At 37.2% G+C, this 19,708-nt stretch overlaps 1 protein-coding gene across 3 annotated transcripts in view; it reads right to left on the bottom strand.

Annotated features, from left to right (window-relative positions):
* The window catches only part of LOC149239795 (uncharacterized), a 210,514-nt gene that overhangs the window by 53,866 nt on the left and 136,940 nt on the right, over nt 1–19,708 (bottom strand). For all 3 annotated transcript variants that reach the window (XM_089373538.1, XM_089373537.1, XM_089373536.1), the window contains exon 7: nt 3,436–3,721. In XM_089373538.1, coding sequence (XP_089229664.1) covers nt 3,436–3,721 — 286 coding nt within the window. The remainder of the gene's footprint in view (nt 1–3,435; nt 3,722–19,708) is intronic.

The raw sequence follows: 19,708 nt of genomic DNA, 5'->3' as shown, positions 1-19,708 counted from the left end.
ATCAGCGTGACAAAACATGTGGGTTGGGCCTAAACAAACATATGCAAAATTGTAGATGGGGTCAAGGGTGCAGATCATTAAATAATTCTGTTGTGTAATTATTTCCTCAAGAAGCAATAAAATCCTCCTTTGAAGACTGGTTTTCCCCAAGAGGCTGTGGGGTTTTTCCAGGGTAAGTTTGACTAAAAAATAAGTTTCTCTTATGTGTTGAATACTTGCATTAATTTTGCATTAATTATCAATGGTTAAGAAAATGAAAAAGTGTAGATGCAGTTTTTATGTTAGCAATAAATGCATGTAGAATTTATATCAGCGTGACAAAACATGTGGGTTGGGCCTAAACAAACATATGCAAAATTGTAGATGGGGTCAAGGGTGCAGATCATTAAATTTTCTACAACAACCAGCAAAATATCCCTAATATCTCTGTTATTAAAGTTTGCACCCCCATAGTTAATGTTATAGTATATGCCCCCCTAGTTCATCACTTCAAATTTTATATAATGAATGTCGAAGTTTAAGTTTAGAATTTAACATATATAAAATAATTAACGTAGAATACTTTTAAATAATACATTATTTATAAGTTTAATAATCGAACATATAAATTATTTTAAAATATATTACAGGTATTATGTATTACAAATATACATAACTTATATGTTGAAAAAATTATATTTTTTAATTGTTCAAAAAAAATTGTTTTTAGAAAGTGTAAAAATATATTTATATAGTTCTTACTCATCGTTCCCCTCCTTGTTCAGATGCTAGCTTTCCAAAACACGCAGATCTTTGTAAGTATACGTTAAAATCTGGTAACTTGGTATTTATCCCAACATCGGTAACAAATAAGTTCAATTGATAGAATGGATTAGGCCTCTTTGAAATCCCTGGCCTCATATGCCAAGACAAAAATTTGAATTATATACATTAAGTGACATTAAGGGACAAAGTAAAATAATTAATGTAGAATACTTTTAAATAATACATTATTTATAAGTTTAATAATCTAAAATATAAATTATTTTAAAATATATTACAAGTATTATGTATTACAAATATACATAAGTTATATGCTGAAAAAATTATTCTTTTTAATTTTTCAAAAAAAAATGATTTTAGAAATTGTATAAATATATTTATATAGTTCTTACTCATTGTTCCCCTCCATATTCAGATGCTAGCTTTCCAAAACACGCAGATCTTTGTATGTATACGTCCAAATCCTGGTAACTTGGTATTTATCCCAACATCGGTAACAAAGAAGTTCAATTGATAGAATGGATTAGGCCTCTTTGAAATCCCTGGCCTCATATGCCAAGATAAAAATTTGAATTATATACATTAAGTGATATTAAGGGACAAAGTGCATTGATTGACAAAGAAGTTCAATTGATAGAATGGCTTAGGCATCTTTGAAATCCCTGGCTTCATAGGCCAAAATAAAGATTTGAATTTTATGTAACAGCTGTCAAAGTTCTCTGTAACTATAATGTAGAAAAACTAATGCAGCGGTTTGCTTTCTTGATACTCTAGAATATGTTGAGATATTATCAGATGCCACTGCACACAATCTGATTTTAAGTACACACTATAAAAAATGAAATTCAGTGGTTTGTCACACCTCATAAAACTAACTGTATTGGTTGTTGTATGCTGCACAAACACCATTGGTTGAATGTGTACTATAAAAAATGAAATTCAGTGGTTTGTCACACCTCATAAAACTAACTGTATTGGTTGTTGTATGCTGGACAAACACCATTGGTTGAATAAGATAAATTAGACTGTAGGAACTAACAACATAGTAAATAAGAAATACATAATCTTCAGCCTTGTTAAGTGTTTGGTTGGAGAGATTTATATCTTTATCCGCATGACAATTGAGGAGGCATCAATAATCACACCAACAATAGGTTATTACAATCAAGCATTACCCATAAAATATAAGACAAGGAACAAAACAAAGAAGGAAACAAAACTATAATGCAGGCACGTGAATATATTGTTAGCTGTGTTAGTAAATAGGAAATACTCGATCTTCAGAATTGTTTAGTGTTTGGTTGGAGAGATATATGTCTTTATCCGCAGGCCAATTGAGGAGGCATCCGTACTCGCACCAACAGTAGGCTATTACAATCAAGAATAACCCATAAAATATAAGACAAAGAACAAATCAAAGAAGGAAACAAAATTATGATGCAGACACGTGAATATAGTGTTAACTGTGCCTATAAAGCCTTGAAGGCAACGAAACGGAATTAGCATCAGCAGACTTGTTTCTCTGGTGTTTCTTGTAACAGGCACATGGTCTAATGCAAAACCACTCTGCAGGCATGTGAATATACTGATAACTGTGCCTATACAACCTTGCAAAGGCAATGAAATGGAATTAACATTAGCATACTTGTTTCTCAGGTATTTTTGTAACAGCCACATAATCTAATGCAAAGCCATGAAAAAATTGCACATTTACTAGCTTGTAATGAGAGCTACTCTCATCTTAAAACTTGCTTCTCAGGTGTTTCTTTTTAACAGGTGTATAATCTAATGCGAGGCCATGCAAAACTATTTCCCTATTTGCAATGAAAGATAGGATCTTGTCCCAGGGGGGCAGCTCAATTGCTGATTGAAATAATGTGAAAGCTGTGAAAACTGACAGATCGAAGGTTGTGACCCGGTTTACGGAGAGGACAGGCCGTAGTCCCCCAGAGGTTTACTAGTAGCTACGTGTCAGGTGGGCTGTTAGGTTCCTATGGGATACTAAAAAAAAGAGGATACTTTGGTCTAAAAAAAATACATCTAGTTCAAAAATAGACATCGACATTACAGGCTTAAATGGGCATCAAATTGTGCACACCTATTGGTATGAAAAGCCATTTGCTAGTTATTTCTCAACATAAAGTCCTATGCCCCACTTTTAAACTTCATCCACAAATAATAAACCCAAACCGGAAGATATATAAGCCACAACAATAAATTTCCCAGGTTAAACATTTTCAGTGAAAACAAATTTGAAGACAAAAATGCTAAAAGAATAAAATATACTTTTTAAACTATACACTTGAATGCACCAAGTCTGAACATAACAACGATGATTTAAATATGAACATTCAAAAATCAAAACCAGATAACCCAATCACTGCACAAAGGAACTTGCAAAATGAATCCCCATAATCCATATTATGTAGATACACGAGAGTACTTCGTACACACATTTTTTGTTGGGACATGATCTCAAAGGAATCAATAGAAATTTTAGCCCAAAATTATGCTAGTGTTCCATTTGTCCAGGTGCCAATCTGCTTTGTAAGCATGTGATTTGTTTTCCTCTCAATGACAAAAAACATTAAAAGTTTAAACATGTGCAATCATTCAAAAGGCCTTGTTAAATAAAGGCAGAAGGATAGGAATAAGTGCTTATAGAAAGTATACCTCAAAGTAAGCTCCTCGACTGACACCACATGAGATATGAAATGTTCCTCTACAACCATAGACTGAGCAACGTTCACATGAACCAACCCTCGCACCACAAAAGCAGCACAAACGTTTTTGTCTCCTTGACCGTACTTCAACAGCAGAAACACCATCAATTGGCTCCATAGAATCCGTGTCCAAAAAGAATGCTTCATTTGTATACAAGGCACAAACTATATGTGCCCATTTTGCAGGATTTGTTGTTGGCTTGAGTGCACCACCACTTTTACAACAAATTGCACAGCTGGAATCAACAGGGTGTACTTCAACATTAGAATAACAAAGAATAAACATTGCACTAAAATAAATTAATTACATGCCATCAATATCTGAGAATGAAACCCACATTTATCAACAAAACTAGTAACAGTGTGCAGTTTTAAAACAGATCAAAGCATCCTCAAAATAATAGGACACAAGATGTTGGAGATAGCCAACCTAGGGCAAATTGCGAAGGAAAATGAATAGTACCATAACAATAATAAAATGTAGATAGAAAACATAGAACCAGCTTATACCAATGTTAAACCAGATCTACCAAGCATGGAGAGGTATGAAATCTTCTTGATATGTAAACATTTCACCAAAATTTTGCACTTTAAAGATGGTTTGGACCTCAAGGGATTTGATTCCTCTCAGCACTTCATAGATGTTAGGTTACGATATCTAGGCTCATTGTTATCATATTTATATATGAATGAATTATTTTCTATGAAGTTTATCTATAATAAACATCAATCTTATATATGTATCCCGGGGTTTGGAGCAGTTCTGCCAGTATTTGACCCCAGATGCACGCACACAGTCTACCTGGGAGCGTCCGTGTCAGATCCAGACGCTGTCACAGAGTGGCTGAGGGAGCGTCCAGGAATTTTCGGATGCACTCAGTTTTCCTTGTTGGGAGCGTCCAGGGTTTTGATATGGGGTTTGACAGTTGCCTTCAATTGGCTTCAGTGGTCTGATGGATCAAGGGTTTCTCTTTATTGTTTTGTATATCTACAGTCTGTTTTGTAAAACTCTGCTGCAAGTTTATGTATTGGGCTCATTGTACTCTGCTGAAAACTTTTTGTGATGATCTAATAAAAAAGAAGATTTTAAAGGGTTTTCCCCCTTGTGGGGTTTTTCCCAAGTCTTGGACCAATCTGTTGTCTCTTATGGTTGTGTTGTTGTCTTCTTTGCCATTGCATATATTGTTCTATCTTCAGTGACAGCTTATGATTGGATACATTGCTAATAAATGGATGCATTGTTAAATGATAATGTGAATCCGGCTAAAGTAATTGATACAGCATCGAACAATCTGAAAAATAAACAGAAACTACTCAAAAACTTTCTGAAATGCTTGAGGACTCCAATGGGAACTCGAGAGGTTTCAGCAAACCATCCCCACATCCTTTGATTTTTCACGTACCCCTAGCTGCCCCTCAAAATGTAGTTTTCCAGTTAAGTTAAAAAAATGGTTGAAAAGATTGCATTGTTGAGTGGACAAAACCTCTTGGGACAATACTGCTTATGATTAGCTGCAACCATGTAACTATTTATAGATTATGTTATATTACTACTTTGACACTGTGTTAAAAAATTCATGTCAATACCTCACGAGGCTCACCTGTTGAGAAATAAATACGCAAGTAAAAGTGACGATTTCTCTTATCTGATAATTACTTGTGAAATTACTATTGGCTTTTTATTATATATGTATTCTTCTTTTCATCAAGCAATTACAAAATGCAAAAATACGAAAATCACAGAGAACAAGAGACACAAGATATAGACACCAAGCAAGGGCAAAAAACCCCACAAAGGGGAAAACCCAAACAAACATCTCTTCTTATAGAATCAGATCAAAGTGAGGAATCCAAGACCCAAATCCAACTTTCAAAAATCCAAGCCAAGCCCTCCAAATCCATCAATTTGAGTCACAGAAGATAACATCAATCTTAACTTCATATGCCAGTGGAATTTTGAATCATCTTGCCACAAAGAATTTGTACTTGTCTCATATTATCTTCCATAGCAAACTTGCAACATCTCGCAGAGAAAAAAATCGCATCATTTTCAGATCATTTCCACAGAAAGATTCACATTACTTTACCGATGTATACCCTCAAGAACTCGAACTACTTCACAAGAAGAAAGCCTCTCAACTTTGTACCTTTCTACCTCAGACCTTATCACAGAAAGAGCATCAAATTGTTTTTCTTTTGATGGAGGGCGTATGCCAATATATTGTTGTTTTTATATGTGAAAGACACATCTTTTGATTGGGCTGACTTGGCTTCTTGAGGTGTGTTGTCACTGAAATTGTACAGGCACGGTGCGACAACGACTCAGGGTGGGGGTCATCACTCTGATCCCCGCCCACTCTGTTCTAGTTGCCTCCCAACAACAGGCTATGTGTGGTAGTCCCTATGAAAATGCAAGACTTATTGGCAACTAACAAGTCCGAGAGACATGATTGAATGGCCTAGCCACTTGGTTGATTTTAGCATTAAAAGATTAGATTATTTTGATGAGACCAATGCCTTGTGGATCCAACCACTTGCTTTATATCAATTGAATTACCAAATGACCATATGAACAACTGATGCTTATATGCTTCGCTATATGAAATGCAAGTCCAACAATCTATGTGATATGCAGAAACTGGGTTAATTTTAATTATATGCCTAGCTAAATGTATCCCTTAATCCTCAGTTGTTTTGAGGCTAGTCTCTAAAGTAGGTTGTAGAGAGAAGTCAAGGCAAAGCAAACAAAGGCTTGGTTAACGATGCCTCCCACTGAAATCTAACAAACTCGATGCATCCGGCATTGCAGAGATTGTGGCTCTGACGACTGCAAGGTCATCATGCTAACCACTATAGAGAGTCTATCCTTCTCAAGATACAAGATGAAGAGTGTCCTTATCTTTCTATCAACCAAGCTTATGCTTGGAGGTTAATTGCTTAATGCAAGTCTAGGCCTAGGATGCAAATGCAAATTGATTTGAGCGATCTTGAGCTAAGATTGTTTATGGTCTTAAGTATTTAGTTACAATTTATCTTATGACAAAGAGTACTCAACAATGAATGAAAGACAATCTTAAACACAAGACAAAGTGCTCAATTTCAATAGTGCTTAAAAGAAGTACTAATGTAACCAAGAGATAATTGCTCAAGTACAAGAAATAAAATTAATGCTCTTCACAATGATTTACCAATATAGACTTATCATTCACAATAGTTATCCAATTTAAACATGAACAATAAATCTAATGACAATAAAAGATTAGAGTGTTTTTTCACAATATTACTTAGAGCAATTTAACCAAGGTTCTTTTAGAGACAATACAATAATGACAAGGATGCCAATGATAATTGCTCAAGAGATTAACAATTTAGATGATCACAATAAGTTACCACAATGCCAATTAGATGCTAAACAATTAGATCTCCAATGCTATTGTGAGATAACAAGAGATACCAATATGCTTCAAGTCCAATCACCAATTAACCATCAACTCTTGAGATTAAGTGCTTTTATGAGTGAGTTACTTAGTGCAAAATTTGTAGATTATAGTACTCACAAGACATGCAATATGTTAGTGTTTTTATTAGAGAGAAATAAAACCACTCAACCATCCAATCAAAACAAACAATATGCTATGTTCATCAATGGAGCATCAACCAAAGAAATCATCTATCTAACTTTTGTTCCAATGACATTTAATGAGCAATAATTAGACTTTTAGAACAGCAGTAAGTTAATTTCAATTAGAGACTTAAAATGCAAAACATGAGAAGCATATGAGTACAAAAATGCAAATGAGGCAACCAATTTGCCAACACAAGATTTTTAATGAGCTTATGATCTTCTAGATGCCAATGTCAGTGTTATGATTGGACCTTATTATGCTTATGACAATCATTAAATTCTTGTGAATCAAGCCAAAGAGTGAATGCCCAAATTGTGCAAGTGACTTATGAATATGTTACATAACTCATGTATGATTTTTAGGCCATTTAAATGAGTTTTCTATCACTATTATCAAATGATTAGATAATTGTAAGAAAAACAGTGAGAGAATAAGTTTTTTCAGGAAGCAACCCAATAGCCCCTTCAAGTTTAGAAGATGACTAGAGAAATTGCCCAAAACTTCTCAAATGGAATGACCACCTGCAACCACCAATGTTAGCCAAAAGTCTTTGCAACACCAAGAATTACAAGCAAAAATCAATTATAACCCAAGTTAGCAATGAGAAGAGGCAAAGAAGGGGGCAAATAGGGCAACGCTAGGCCTATAAGGGTAGCGTTAGCGCTGGAGCAAGGGGCAAGAAGGCCTAATAGGTCTGTGGCTAGGGCAATGAAGGCCTATTAGGCCTACACTAGGGAAAAGGTAGGCCCTTAGGGCCTGCAGCACCTAGGACAAGCCTCCTAGAGGTTGTCGCATGGAGAAAAGAGGTTGTCGACGAGGGAGGAGAGGCCCAAGGGCCTGCAACAAAGAAGGTTGGGTGAGGAGGGAGAAGGGGCAACGAGAGGAACAAGCCCACGACAAGGTAGAGAAGTCCAAGGGAAAGCCTGCGGCCAAGGGCAGCAGTGTTAGGCCCCTATACTACTAGTGTAGCCCCTTATTGTTATTAGTACAACCCCCTCATTGTATTGTTGTGCCCATGTAGTCCCCATATTGTTATTATTGTGCCCCATAGAAGCCCACTATTGTTATTGTTGTGCCCTTACATTATTAATGTTATCTCGGCTCTGATTATATTGTCACCCCTTCGACTCTTATATATACAAAGGAGGTTTTATCATTTGTATCACCCAAGAATTATTCATTTGTGTAATGTAAAGGAGGTTGCCCCCTCGAAGAGAATAATTTTGAAATCATTGATCTATCGTTTCTTCTATTTTGTGAGTTGGTTGCATAACATTTGATATCAGAGATTTGGATTTTATGATTTATCTGCTTCAAACAGGTCATCGTGGAATTTTCGCTATAACTTTTTTTCTACGAAGCTTTAGAAGCTGAAAAAAAACCCATTTGAGCCGAATTCGTGATGAACCTCGTGACCGAATTTCAAATCTTGTCTTGCTATATTTTTGGAGATATGAACAAAGGAAGTTAGGGTTTTTGCAAGCTCCCAAATTCCATCTCAAATAGGTGACCTTGGGAAAATTGTAATAACTTTATCTCTGAGCATCGGATACAAATTTCGTAGAAAGTGACAGAAAGAAGATGGATTGTAGTTTGTTGGGGTATCGTTTACAGGGCCAAAGGGCGAAACAGTGACACGTGGCACGTCGTACAAGTTCGCTCTACTGAAATAGTCTATAATCAAGTCATCGTGGGACATTGGGTATAACTCTTTCCTGGAGAATCCAATCGCGATTAGACTTGTGGGGTTGGAAAGAGGACACAGAGGGCTACCACAAAACGAAACTTCAAAACTTGGAGATCCGAAATTACAAAGTTACAGTGGTTTAAATATCAACCTCCTAAAAGCAAGAAAAAGAATGACTCGAATCAAGGAAATAGAAACACCTAGTAAGCAAAATCGAATGGATGATTTGAAGAATGCAATCAAAGCTAAGATAAATAGCTTTATCTATGCCATGGAAGCTAATATTGATGGTATGGAAGCTAATATCGATGGTATGAAAGCTAGTTTGAAGAAAGGCATGGAATATTTGAAGGAAAGTGGGACAAAGTTGCTACAAGAAAGGCCTCCTAATGGCGAAAAGGTAGTAGAGTAAACCCACGAGGAGAACAAAAAAAATGTTAATCATGATTTCATAGAATCTAACGTTGGATTGAAGACCCACCATATTCCAAAGATCGATATGAGGAAGTTTGATGGCAAGGATCCCGTAACATGGATACTACAGATGGAGAAATATTTTGATCTCCATAATGTGCAAAACACACAAAAGGTACGTATTGCAACTTTATATTTAGAACCCAGTCAATTTTCATGGTATCGATCACTTTGCTCTCGTAAACAAATGGTCACTTGGTCCATTTTTATGGAGGAAATGATAGCACATTATGAGGATACAAAGAGCAACACCTTCTTTAGCCAATTGATAAATCTCAAACAAAAGGGTTTAATGGCAGAGCACAATGAGGATTTCCAAAAATTGAATATTAGGGTAACCGATATCCCAGAGGAGCACAAGGTTCATGTCTTCATAGGGACTTTAAAAGATAACATCCAACATGTGGTTCGCCTTTGGGAACCTGATTCATTGGAGAAGGCATTTAGGGTGGCAAGAAAAGTTGAAAACAAAATTATGGCAACAAGGAAGTCTACCACTCATCACTATAAAGATGGAAGTGGTGTTGCTCCTAGTCTTCCAACCCCTACAAGGTTGACACCACAACAATTGGTAGAAAAAAGAGAAAGAGCTTTGTTACAGTTCTGATAGAAAATACACTAAAGGTCATAAGTGTGCTGAGAAAAAATTAATTTAGATAAATTGTGAAGAGGAGGAAGAAAAGGATCAAGAAACATCAAAAGAAGAGGATATACACTAGGAAACAGTGATGCGGGGGAGCGCCCCCCCCCCCTTCGAACCCGCTCCCGAAGCGCGCTTCGGGCGGGAGCGGGTCGGGAGCGCGCTCCCCAAATCGCTCCCGGACGGGAGCGATTTTCCGGAGCGCGCTCCCGTAAAAAAATTTGCGCTCCCTGGTCTGTGAGGGAGCGCTTCAGGGAGCGATCGCTCCCGCGCTCCCGGAGCGTTTTTTAATGCCCGGGAGCGATCAGGGAGCGATCGCTCCCTGATCGCTCCCGGGCATTAAAAAACGCTCCGGGAGCGAATTTTAGTGAACCAGGAGCGGTTCGGCGGAAAAAAATTCCGCGGACCCGAAAAAAACAAAAAATTTAACTAATTTTTTTGGGTTTATAAGCCCAATGGGCCAAAACAAAATCATTTCAATGAGATTGAGCTTGAGTTTGAGAGCAAAGGAGCAAGGAGCAAGAGCTGAGGAGCAAGGAGCCAGAGCTGAGGAGCGAGGAGCAAGTGCCAAGGAGCGAGGAGCAAGCTTGCAGAGGTAAGTAACTTAATCATTTAGTTAGTTTAGTTGGTTAGGTAGTTAGTTTGTTTAGTTTAATTTACCTGTTTGAGTTTAAAGATCATTAATTTAAATTAAATTAATAAATTAAATGAATTAATCCCAATAAACTAAATTAATTTGCAGATTCAAGACTCAAACCCTACAAACATCAAACACGATGGACATGGGGATTTTTATTGGCATTTTCCTCTTCCTGGTCCCTTTTCTGGTTATTATGGTGGTGGAGAGTAGGAAACGGAGGGGGCCTGAAACTGAAGAGGTGGATGAAGAAGCCGGAGGAAGTCAAATAGGTGAAAACCCCAGTGAGGAGGATGTGGAGGGTGAACATGAGGGTCAAAAAACTAAACAAGACCAAACTCCATTGTGGAAATATGTTCAGAGGCCTGAAATAGGGAGAGGGGGTGGAACCACTAAATTTCATTGCCCCCATTGCAACAATGATTTCACAGGCTCATACACCCGTTTGAGAAGACACCTTTGCGGGAAAAGGGCATGGGATGGAGAGAAACAAATAGGAATCAGAACTTGCGACGCGGTGTCAACAGCAGATAGAGCCAAATACATAAAGGAAGAGGAGGACGCCCAATACAAAGCAAAAAGATCAAGGGGTTTCTTTGAAAGCTCACAAAGAACTCCTTCAGCATCCTCCCAAGGCAGTGGATATGGACATGGAGGCTCAGGGTCATCATCTTTACGCCGTAGAACCATATCAGATTTCCTTGATGAGGGGTGTAGGAATGATGTGGATTCAAAAATTTACAGGTTCCTCTATGCAAATGGGATACCATTCAATGTTCTACGCTCACCTTATTGGCACGAAATGGTTTCTGCCATAAATGATGCCCCTAAAGGATACAAGAGCCCTGGGTATGACAAGGCAAGAACAGTTGGCCTTGATCATGAAAAAGCAAAAATATCACATTCTTTGAATAAAATGACAAGTTCTTGGACTGACAATGGGGTGTCCATTGTATCTGATGGATGGACAAATGTAAAAGGCAAGCCATTGATAAGTGTTCTCGCTGTGTCCCGAAGTGGTCCCATTTTTCTAGCTGCACATGATTACTCAGACAAGTTCAAGACCGCTATCAACATTGCAGAAGCATTGCTTGAAACAATTGAGCGTATTGGCCCATACAATGTCATCCAAGTCATCACTGATAATGCTCCTAATTGTAAGGCAGCGGGAGCAATTATTGAGGATAGATACCCGAACATATTTTGGTCTGGATGTTTGGTTCACACATTGAACCTTCTGTTGCATGATATTGTCAAAAACAAAAATGAACAATACCAATGGATTGGTGATTTGTACAAGAGAGGAAAAAAAATGATAAAATTTATTACAAATCATAGCAATACCCATGGCCTTTTCCGCAGTCACTCGAGATTGGAGTTGCTGAAGATTGCGAGGACTAGATTTGGTAGCTATTACCTCACCTTCAGGCGCCTTTTGAAGGTAAGAGAGGGTTTAGCTAGCATGGTATCAAGTCCAAATTGGCAGGTGTTAAAGGAAAGGGCTACAAATGTAGCTGACATTGCAGGTTTTGAAACGGTGGAGGAGGCCGCTCTTGATGGGCAGTTTTGGACCACTGTGAGACAGGTATTGGATTTCACCAAGCCAATTTATAACATGATTCGGTTTGCAGATACAGACAAACCAGTGATTGGCGAGGTGTATGAGCAAATGGATACCATGTTGGGGGAAATAAAAGACATTGTTAATAACAGAGATCCCGACTTGTACAATCTGATTCACGATTGTGTGTGTGAACGGTGGAAAAGGCTTAACCTTCCACTACATTGCTTGGCGTATATCCTTACGCCAAAATACTACTCAGATTCTTGGTTGGGCAAACCTGCAGCAGGGGGTGGTGTTAGGACCAAACCCCATTTAGATCGAGAGGTAACTAAAGGATATCTGGATGCATTAGAAAAGTTGGTGCCTGATAGGGAGGAATGTGCAGCTGTGCGCCTTGAAATAGGCAGATACTTCACTGGCAGTGGTTTGTATGGTAACTTCCATGCAATGGACGACAAAGATAAATTTGATTCTCTCACATGGTGGGAAACATATGGCGGCGACGGACTTTTGCGAAAATTGGCATTGAAAGTTCTTGCACAGGTTGTAAATTCTTCTTCTGCAGAGAGGTGTTGGAGCACCTACAGTTATATACATAATGTGAAAAGAAACAGGCTCAACGAAAACCGAGCAGAAAGCTTGGTTTATGTGCACTACAATTTGAGGTTGTTGAGCCATTACTGTGATCGGGCTAATGAAGATCCCACATATAAAATTTGGGACAATCACCCTGAGGACGACAATTTGGAGGATGGCATTGTACATATGGAAGAACTAGAAGATGAGCTTGTACGGGATGAAGCTGAAGCAGCTGCAGCAGCCATGCCACCTCCACCTCCACCATCCAGTAGCAGTTCTCGGGGCCCGAGTCTTGTTCCATTGCTGTCGCCACCTCCATCGACACCCTCGCGTGGAGGCTCTAGTTCTGGTCGTCGGTCTGGGCGGGAGACTCCTAGAAGACCGCCAAGACCTACTTATACTCCTGGAGACTCTCGTGGCAAGGGCCACTTGTAGATTTACAGTTTACTTGTCTTTTTTAGTTTCTATTAGACTTGTCACTTTAGTTTTCATAACTGTTCAGTGTTGAGTTTTGAGTCCTTGACTCTTGACTCTTGACTCTTTCATATCATTATGACATTATGATATTTTTTGTAAACATTATATCACTGTGACAATGAAAATTTGAAGTTTGAAGTTGGGCCTTGGCAATTATAACTCATTGGTAATGATTGTGAATTATGAATATGATGCTTTGTGAAAGACTAAAGTTGTTTCATTTCATCTCATTATTCATGTTTCATTTTATAAATTTTTAACATTTCATATCATGTTAACAGTTAGAAGTTAGGACTTAGAAATATCTTCGATATTACTTCTTGTAATGGTTAAACTTGGCTTACAAGTACAACTTGTTACTTTGGTGATCAATGATGATAAATGTTATTGAATTGAATGTTATTTTAATTTATTATTTTACTAAGGTTGATGACGATTATAATTTCTAGATGATTGATGTGATATGGTTCAATGATCAATTTATGTTTTTTTATGTTTTTTATGTCTATTTCATCATTCTACATGTTTTTGTTGACATATATGTATCAAAAATTAAAAAATATAAAAAATATATATATTTTTAAAAAATCGCTCCGGGATTCGCTCCCAAACCGGGAGCTTCTGAAAATGGTCGCTCCCGCCCCCGCTCCCGCTCCCGCTCCCCGCTCCCGCTCCCGCTCCCAAGTAACACTGCTAGGAACCAACCCCAGAGAAATAAGAAATGAATTCGACCATATCTTGTAACGCATTGGCACACTATGGATATCATCCACCATCCATCGCATCATTTTAAGAGAAAATTCTAAGGTTCAAGCAGCGGAAGATCACATTGAGCATCAACAACAAGTTCTCCAACTCTTAAAGGATAACCTCACTTCGGCACAAAATCGAATGAAAGAACATGCAAATCAACATCACAACGAAAAAAGTTTTGATGTGGGTGACTGGATATTTTTACGTATAACAACCATACAAACAAATGTCCCTCAAGCAAGCTAAGAAGGCTAAGAAGGATAATAAACTATCACCAAAGTACTATGGTCCATAAAAGGTGTCGCAAAAGATTGGTACTATGGCATACAAATTGGAGCTCCCCGCATCTTCCTGAGTGCCCCCAGTTTTCCATGTTTCATGCTTAAAGAAGGTTATAGGTGAGAAGCTCCCAGTTCAAACAATATTGTCGAAACTTGATGAGGAAGGAAAAATCACATTGGAACCTGAAGCAGTCACAAAAACAATAGCCCGACAACTACGAAATTGATCAATTTCAAAGTATCTCATCAACTGTAAGAACTTACCTGCTGAAGATTCCACATGGGAGGACGAGAATTTTATACAGAAGCATCCAGAACTAATCAAGCATTGAGGACAACACTTTTTGAAGGAGAGGGGCATGTTAGGTCCCTATACTACTAGTGTAGCCCCTTATTGTTATCAGTGCAACCCCCTCATTGTATTTTTGTGCCCATGTAATCCTCATATTGTTATTATTGTGCCCCATAGAAACCCACTATTGTTATTGTTGTGCCCTTACATTATTATTGTTATGTCGGCCTTGATTATATTGTGACCCCTTAGACTCCTATATATAGAAAGGAGGTTTCATCATTTGTATCATCCAAGAATTATTCATTTGTGTAATGTAAAGGAGGTTGCCCCCTCAAAGAAGCTAATTTTGAAGTCGTTGATCTATCTTTTCTTCTATTTTGTGAGTTGGTTGCATAACAAACAACTCTTAAGGGGTTTGGAGGCCCAAATGGGTAGGCCTCAACAAGGAGGGAGAAAAAGGTGACAGCGAGAGAGAATGAGGCCTATAAGGCCTAAAAAAATTTGGAATCCCTGCAAAAAACCAAAAATTCGCTTCGAACCTTCAAAGTTGTCAAAATTTGCCACGAGAATGCTTCCAAGGGCTAGTGATCTATCTTTTCTTCTATTTTGTGAGTTGGTTGCATAACATGCAGCCCTTGAGGGCTGACGGCTAGGCAAACAATGGTTGTGGCTAGGGTTTGGAGGCCCAAATGGGTAGCGGCTCAACAAAGAGGGAGAAAAAGGTAACAACTAGAGAGAATGAGGCCTATAAGGCCTAAAAAAATTGGAACCCCTGCAAAAAAATCAAAATTTCGCTTCAGATCTTCAAATTTGTCAAAAATTTGCCACGAGAATGCTTCCAGGGCTACCGGCTTCCTCTTCGGCTTTACCGTTGAGCTTGGAGGGCAGCGAGATCTTGCCTTCCTAGGCCTAGATCTACCTCTACAAACACCAACGAATATTTCCAAAGGCTACAAACCCTTGAAACCCTTCCACATTTTCAGATTTGGCTTGAGAAATCACTTGCACAAATGAAATAAAAATTTTCCCACAACCCCAATATACACAAAAATTAAAATAAACCTTGGAATCCCAACTACTGCAAAACAAGGGTTAGAAATATATTTACAAGATTATTTTACAAAAAAATATTTACAAATATATAAGGCCTGTAAATAAAATATTTTTTTTAGAAAATAATTTTGAATAACGACAACGGATCAATGTGTTTTTCGAAAGTTAGAATATTGGCCACACCCTTTCGCAAAGTATGAAAAGCAAATAAAAATTCCCAGACCCAAACAAGGTCGGCTCTTCTCCAAACTCTGTGATCTTGGAGCCCGAGGGTCGGTGTACATGCTAATCTCTATATATTTTCTCAAGCAAACTTGTTAGATCATATGGTGCATCAGGTCACCTAAGATAAAACTAAATTTTACCAATAAAATGTTCTTATCACTGACAAATGAAATAACAATCTTATAGTCCGCCTAGGGTAGCTCAAGTGGCGATGGTCGTGGAATGAAGTCTCACCAAACCAGAGATCTTGGGTTCGAATCTTGTGTTACCCTCCCCTTGTAGCGGGGTGAATAATGGACATATAAACTCGAAAATCGAAGAGTCCTACCAAAGCTTACAAAAAAAAAAATAACAATCTTATAAAAAAATTTAGCACAATATAGGAAAGCACATAACCAGCATGTACCACAGATCAATGGACAAAGAACACCATGAATTGAACCCCAAAGTCTTTTTATTATGATATCAAACGTTCCCAGCAGAGCAATGGCTCAATACCAGCGTTACAAATTTACATCATCCAAAATCATTCTGATTTGACAAGCAAAATGGCTTCTATTTATAGAGAAATCCTCCAAGTGGAAAATAATGGTTATTTCGCTTGTTTCCCGTCAAAATAATCTCAACTGTTGATAATAATTTGACCTTCTTTTAATCTATGTCGTCGAAAATATTTATTTTGAGGAAAATTTCAAATTTCTCATAAAACCCATTTTTTATTAATCTAAAAATTATTTTTTTTGGATTAATTTCCTCAAAATTTTGACTTTGACTTAACCACCAAGGTCCAAGGACTTAATTTTTCTTCAAAAAAAAAAAAAATGCCTTGGTTGGGGACCTCCAAAAATTGACTACTTTGACCTACGAATTTTTGGGTCTTTTTCCACTGGGAGATAATTAAATTCTCTAAAATATTTTTTTGACTCTAAATTAATTAATTTTTTGGCTTAAGATTTAATTTTATTTTAGAGAGAAAAATTAATAAATTGACACAAGAGGGGATTAATTATTTTTTTCCACCTTCAAATATTTTAGCCATGGTGTCTAAGTATGAAGGGACCATGCACTAAAATATTTTTTACATCAGATATTGCAAATTCAACCCTCAAAGGGGGAATACACATTTACATATAGACCATCAAAATAATTACCCAATTTTACAACATAATATGATCTAGTAGACCAAGTGATCTCTAATAAAATAATTTATCCAAATAGCTTAAATTATTCCCAAACCACTTTTAGAAAGACTCAATATAACACTAGAACTCACCTAAAACTTTTTCAATGAATTCCACCCTAGCTTTGGGGTTTAAGCTGGAGGAAAAACTTTGCCAATTATCCATGTTTAGAAACACACATGATGTGGCTAGCTTAAAAAACCTCCCTGGATAAAATTTATCGCCAAAATCAAAGGCATACCTAGGTGTTGTTACATAATTAAATGGTCATACTAGCATCATTTACATTACAACTTGCAAAAATTGGGTTTACAATGATATATCATGTAGCTGGCTGATGATTCTGATCGTCGAAAAATTTTGTACATTGCTTTCTCGATCACAAACTTCTCTAAGTCTACCAAGCTTCAATTAATATCGCATCAATGAGGGTCTTCACAGTTCCCTCTTTCCATCTGGGGTAAGGGAACTTCTTGCCCTCTAATCACCTTCCTTGATGCAACCTTCAAATAGTTTACTTCTTCTTCATCTTCATGCTTTGCCACGTTCTCTCAAGTCTTTTCATCTGTTAGTCAAGATTTAGATAGATCTTGCGTAGACCTGCAACCTTTATTAGAAGACCATGAAAGAACAAAAAGGGCGAAGTATATAGATAGAATAGCATCATGATGTTATCATCATGATGTTATTCCTGTCAAACTCAAGAACTAGATTTTTATTTTTATAGCATAAACAATTAGCTAGGGTTTCTATTTCTAGGGCTTTCTAGATTTAAGTCCTTGCTAGGGTTTGTAAACCCTAGGTTCCTCATTTGTCATTTTGCAAAGTCTTAATGCAAACCCTAGGAATCATGTCATTAAAACTTTTTCAAATTCTACATATTAAAAGATGCAAAACCCTAGAGATATCACCCCTCACTATATTCGTCTTCTTATAGCAATCTTTAGAGAGATTATTATATGCACTATCAATGGCAAAACAATAGAGTCTACATACCTTTTCAATCTTTACCTTATTTACTCTTGTAGAGATCAGATTCCTCAGTTGTCAAAGGTGCTTCAATTCTTTAACCACGGTAACTCCTTTGAGATATTGTCTTTGATTAGTCTTCTTATATAGGTCGGCTTCATTGATGCAATGGATTCGTATGGACCTCAGACTTCTAGTTTCTTGTAACATTGGTCCTTACAACAAAGTGGTCTTCAAGATGACGATTTTCTTATACAATGCTTTACTCTTGGATGCCTTCACATATGGAGTTGTAGATGCCTTGACCTTATTATGCAGAGGTGTGAATCAGTGTTTTTCATTAAGCCTTAACATCTACTTCAAATCAGCTGCTTAGCTTAGCACAAATTTAGCCTAATAGGTCTCGGCCTATTAGAAGGAAACCTCGGTCATTTATTGAGTTACAAAATTCTTGAATAATTTTTTACTGCCATATGAAAAGGTAACTATCATATACTATCATATCAAAGTCACTATCATGTTTAAGAATGGAATTCCCATCATTAAGCCTTGGAGGGAATCAATGTCACATTTGTTGGTCACTTAGAAAGAGAATTGTCATGCATTGGAAGGGTACTTGCATCTCTGCGATATCTTAGATTACTTCGCATCACATTATGGAACTCGAGCGTATGACAAAACTTGATTTCCATTATCCCAGATCATTGTACTGGGCATTTGATCACAATCTCCTTACTGAAGTAACTAACTCGCATCTTTGTCTTCCTCAAGAGATAACCCGCATCATTATTTGTATTATTGTTTGCATCACTAATTCACATCACTATCTAAGTAGGAGAGGCTTCTCGCATCATTATTTGGCATGAAGTTGGAGTATAGCCTCAAGGAAACTCTCATTATGTCGTATTTCTGATTTGTATTACTTAGCAGTATAGTAACTCACATCAACATGACATATCAAATAGAAGATGTATATCACAAATCACTTTAAGCCTTCGCATCACTTGAAATAATCCAGATCATCGCTTTATTCATCATGTTCATGCCTTGTGGAGATACCCTGAATATTTGTCAACTTAGATTGACCTGATTTAAAATCTCTATCAGATAGCAGATGTAACTTGGATTATTTGTCAAAAAGACAACTTCGTATGCCCTCACATTATAGGGCAGAAGAGGGAATTCAAATCATTCCAGAAACTTGGATCACTACCACGAACTTAACTCAAAAATCTTGGGCCAACTCAAAATCTTCCATCATAGAATTTGTCTCTGAACAGAACTCCGACTCGGATCATGGCTTAGCCTCAGGCTTGTTGTATTACAGTCCAAGAAGAATGCTACTCGTAGTATTTCGCATCACAGTGCAGGAGGAAGATCTCGTATCACTATATAACTTGCTCCATAACTTCGCATCAATAAGACCTCACTCCAATCTGCTATAGTAGCCCTTTGTATAACCTCATAAAGTAGTCTTGACTCTTCTCGCATTAACTCAGAAGTATAGGCTTTAGAAACTTGCATCATTGTCTTAGAATTGTAGTTACAACCACTCGCATCTTCATCCAAAAAAACCAATACAAAAGATCAACAAACTTATTTTAGAGATATGCCAATAGATTGCCTTTCCACCAACTTAGCTCTAATACCATGTTGAGAAATCAATAGGCAGGTAAAAGTGACAATTTTTCTTATTTGATAATTACTTGGGAACTTATTGTTGGCTTATGTGTATTCTTCTTTTCATCAAGCAATTAACAAAATGCAAAAATATGAAGATCA

This window comes from Pinus tabuliformis, chromosome 8 (genome assembly GCF_031772625.1).
Source record: "Pinus tabuliformis cultivar Carrire ecotype Pingquan chromosome 8, CPIR1, whole genome shotgun sequence".
Classification (NCBI taxonomy): domain Eukaryota; kingdom Viridiplantae; phylum Streptophyta; class Pinopsida; order Pinales; family Pinaceae; genus Pinus; species Pinus tabuliformis.
This window is presented reverse-complemented; position numbering and strand designations above follow the sequence as displayed.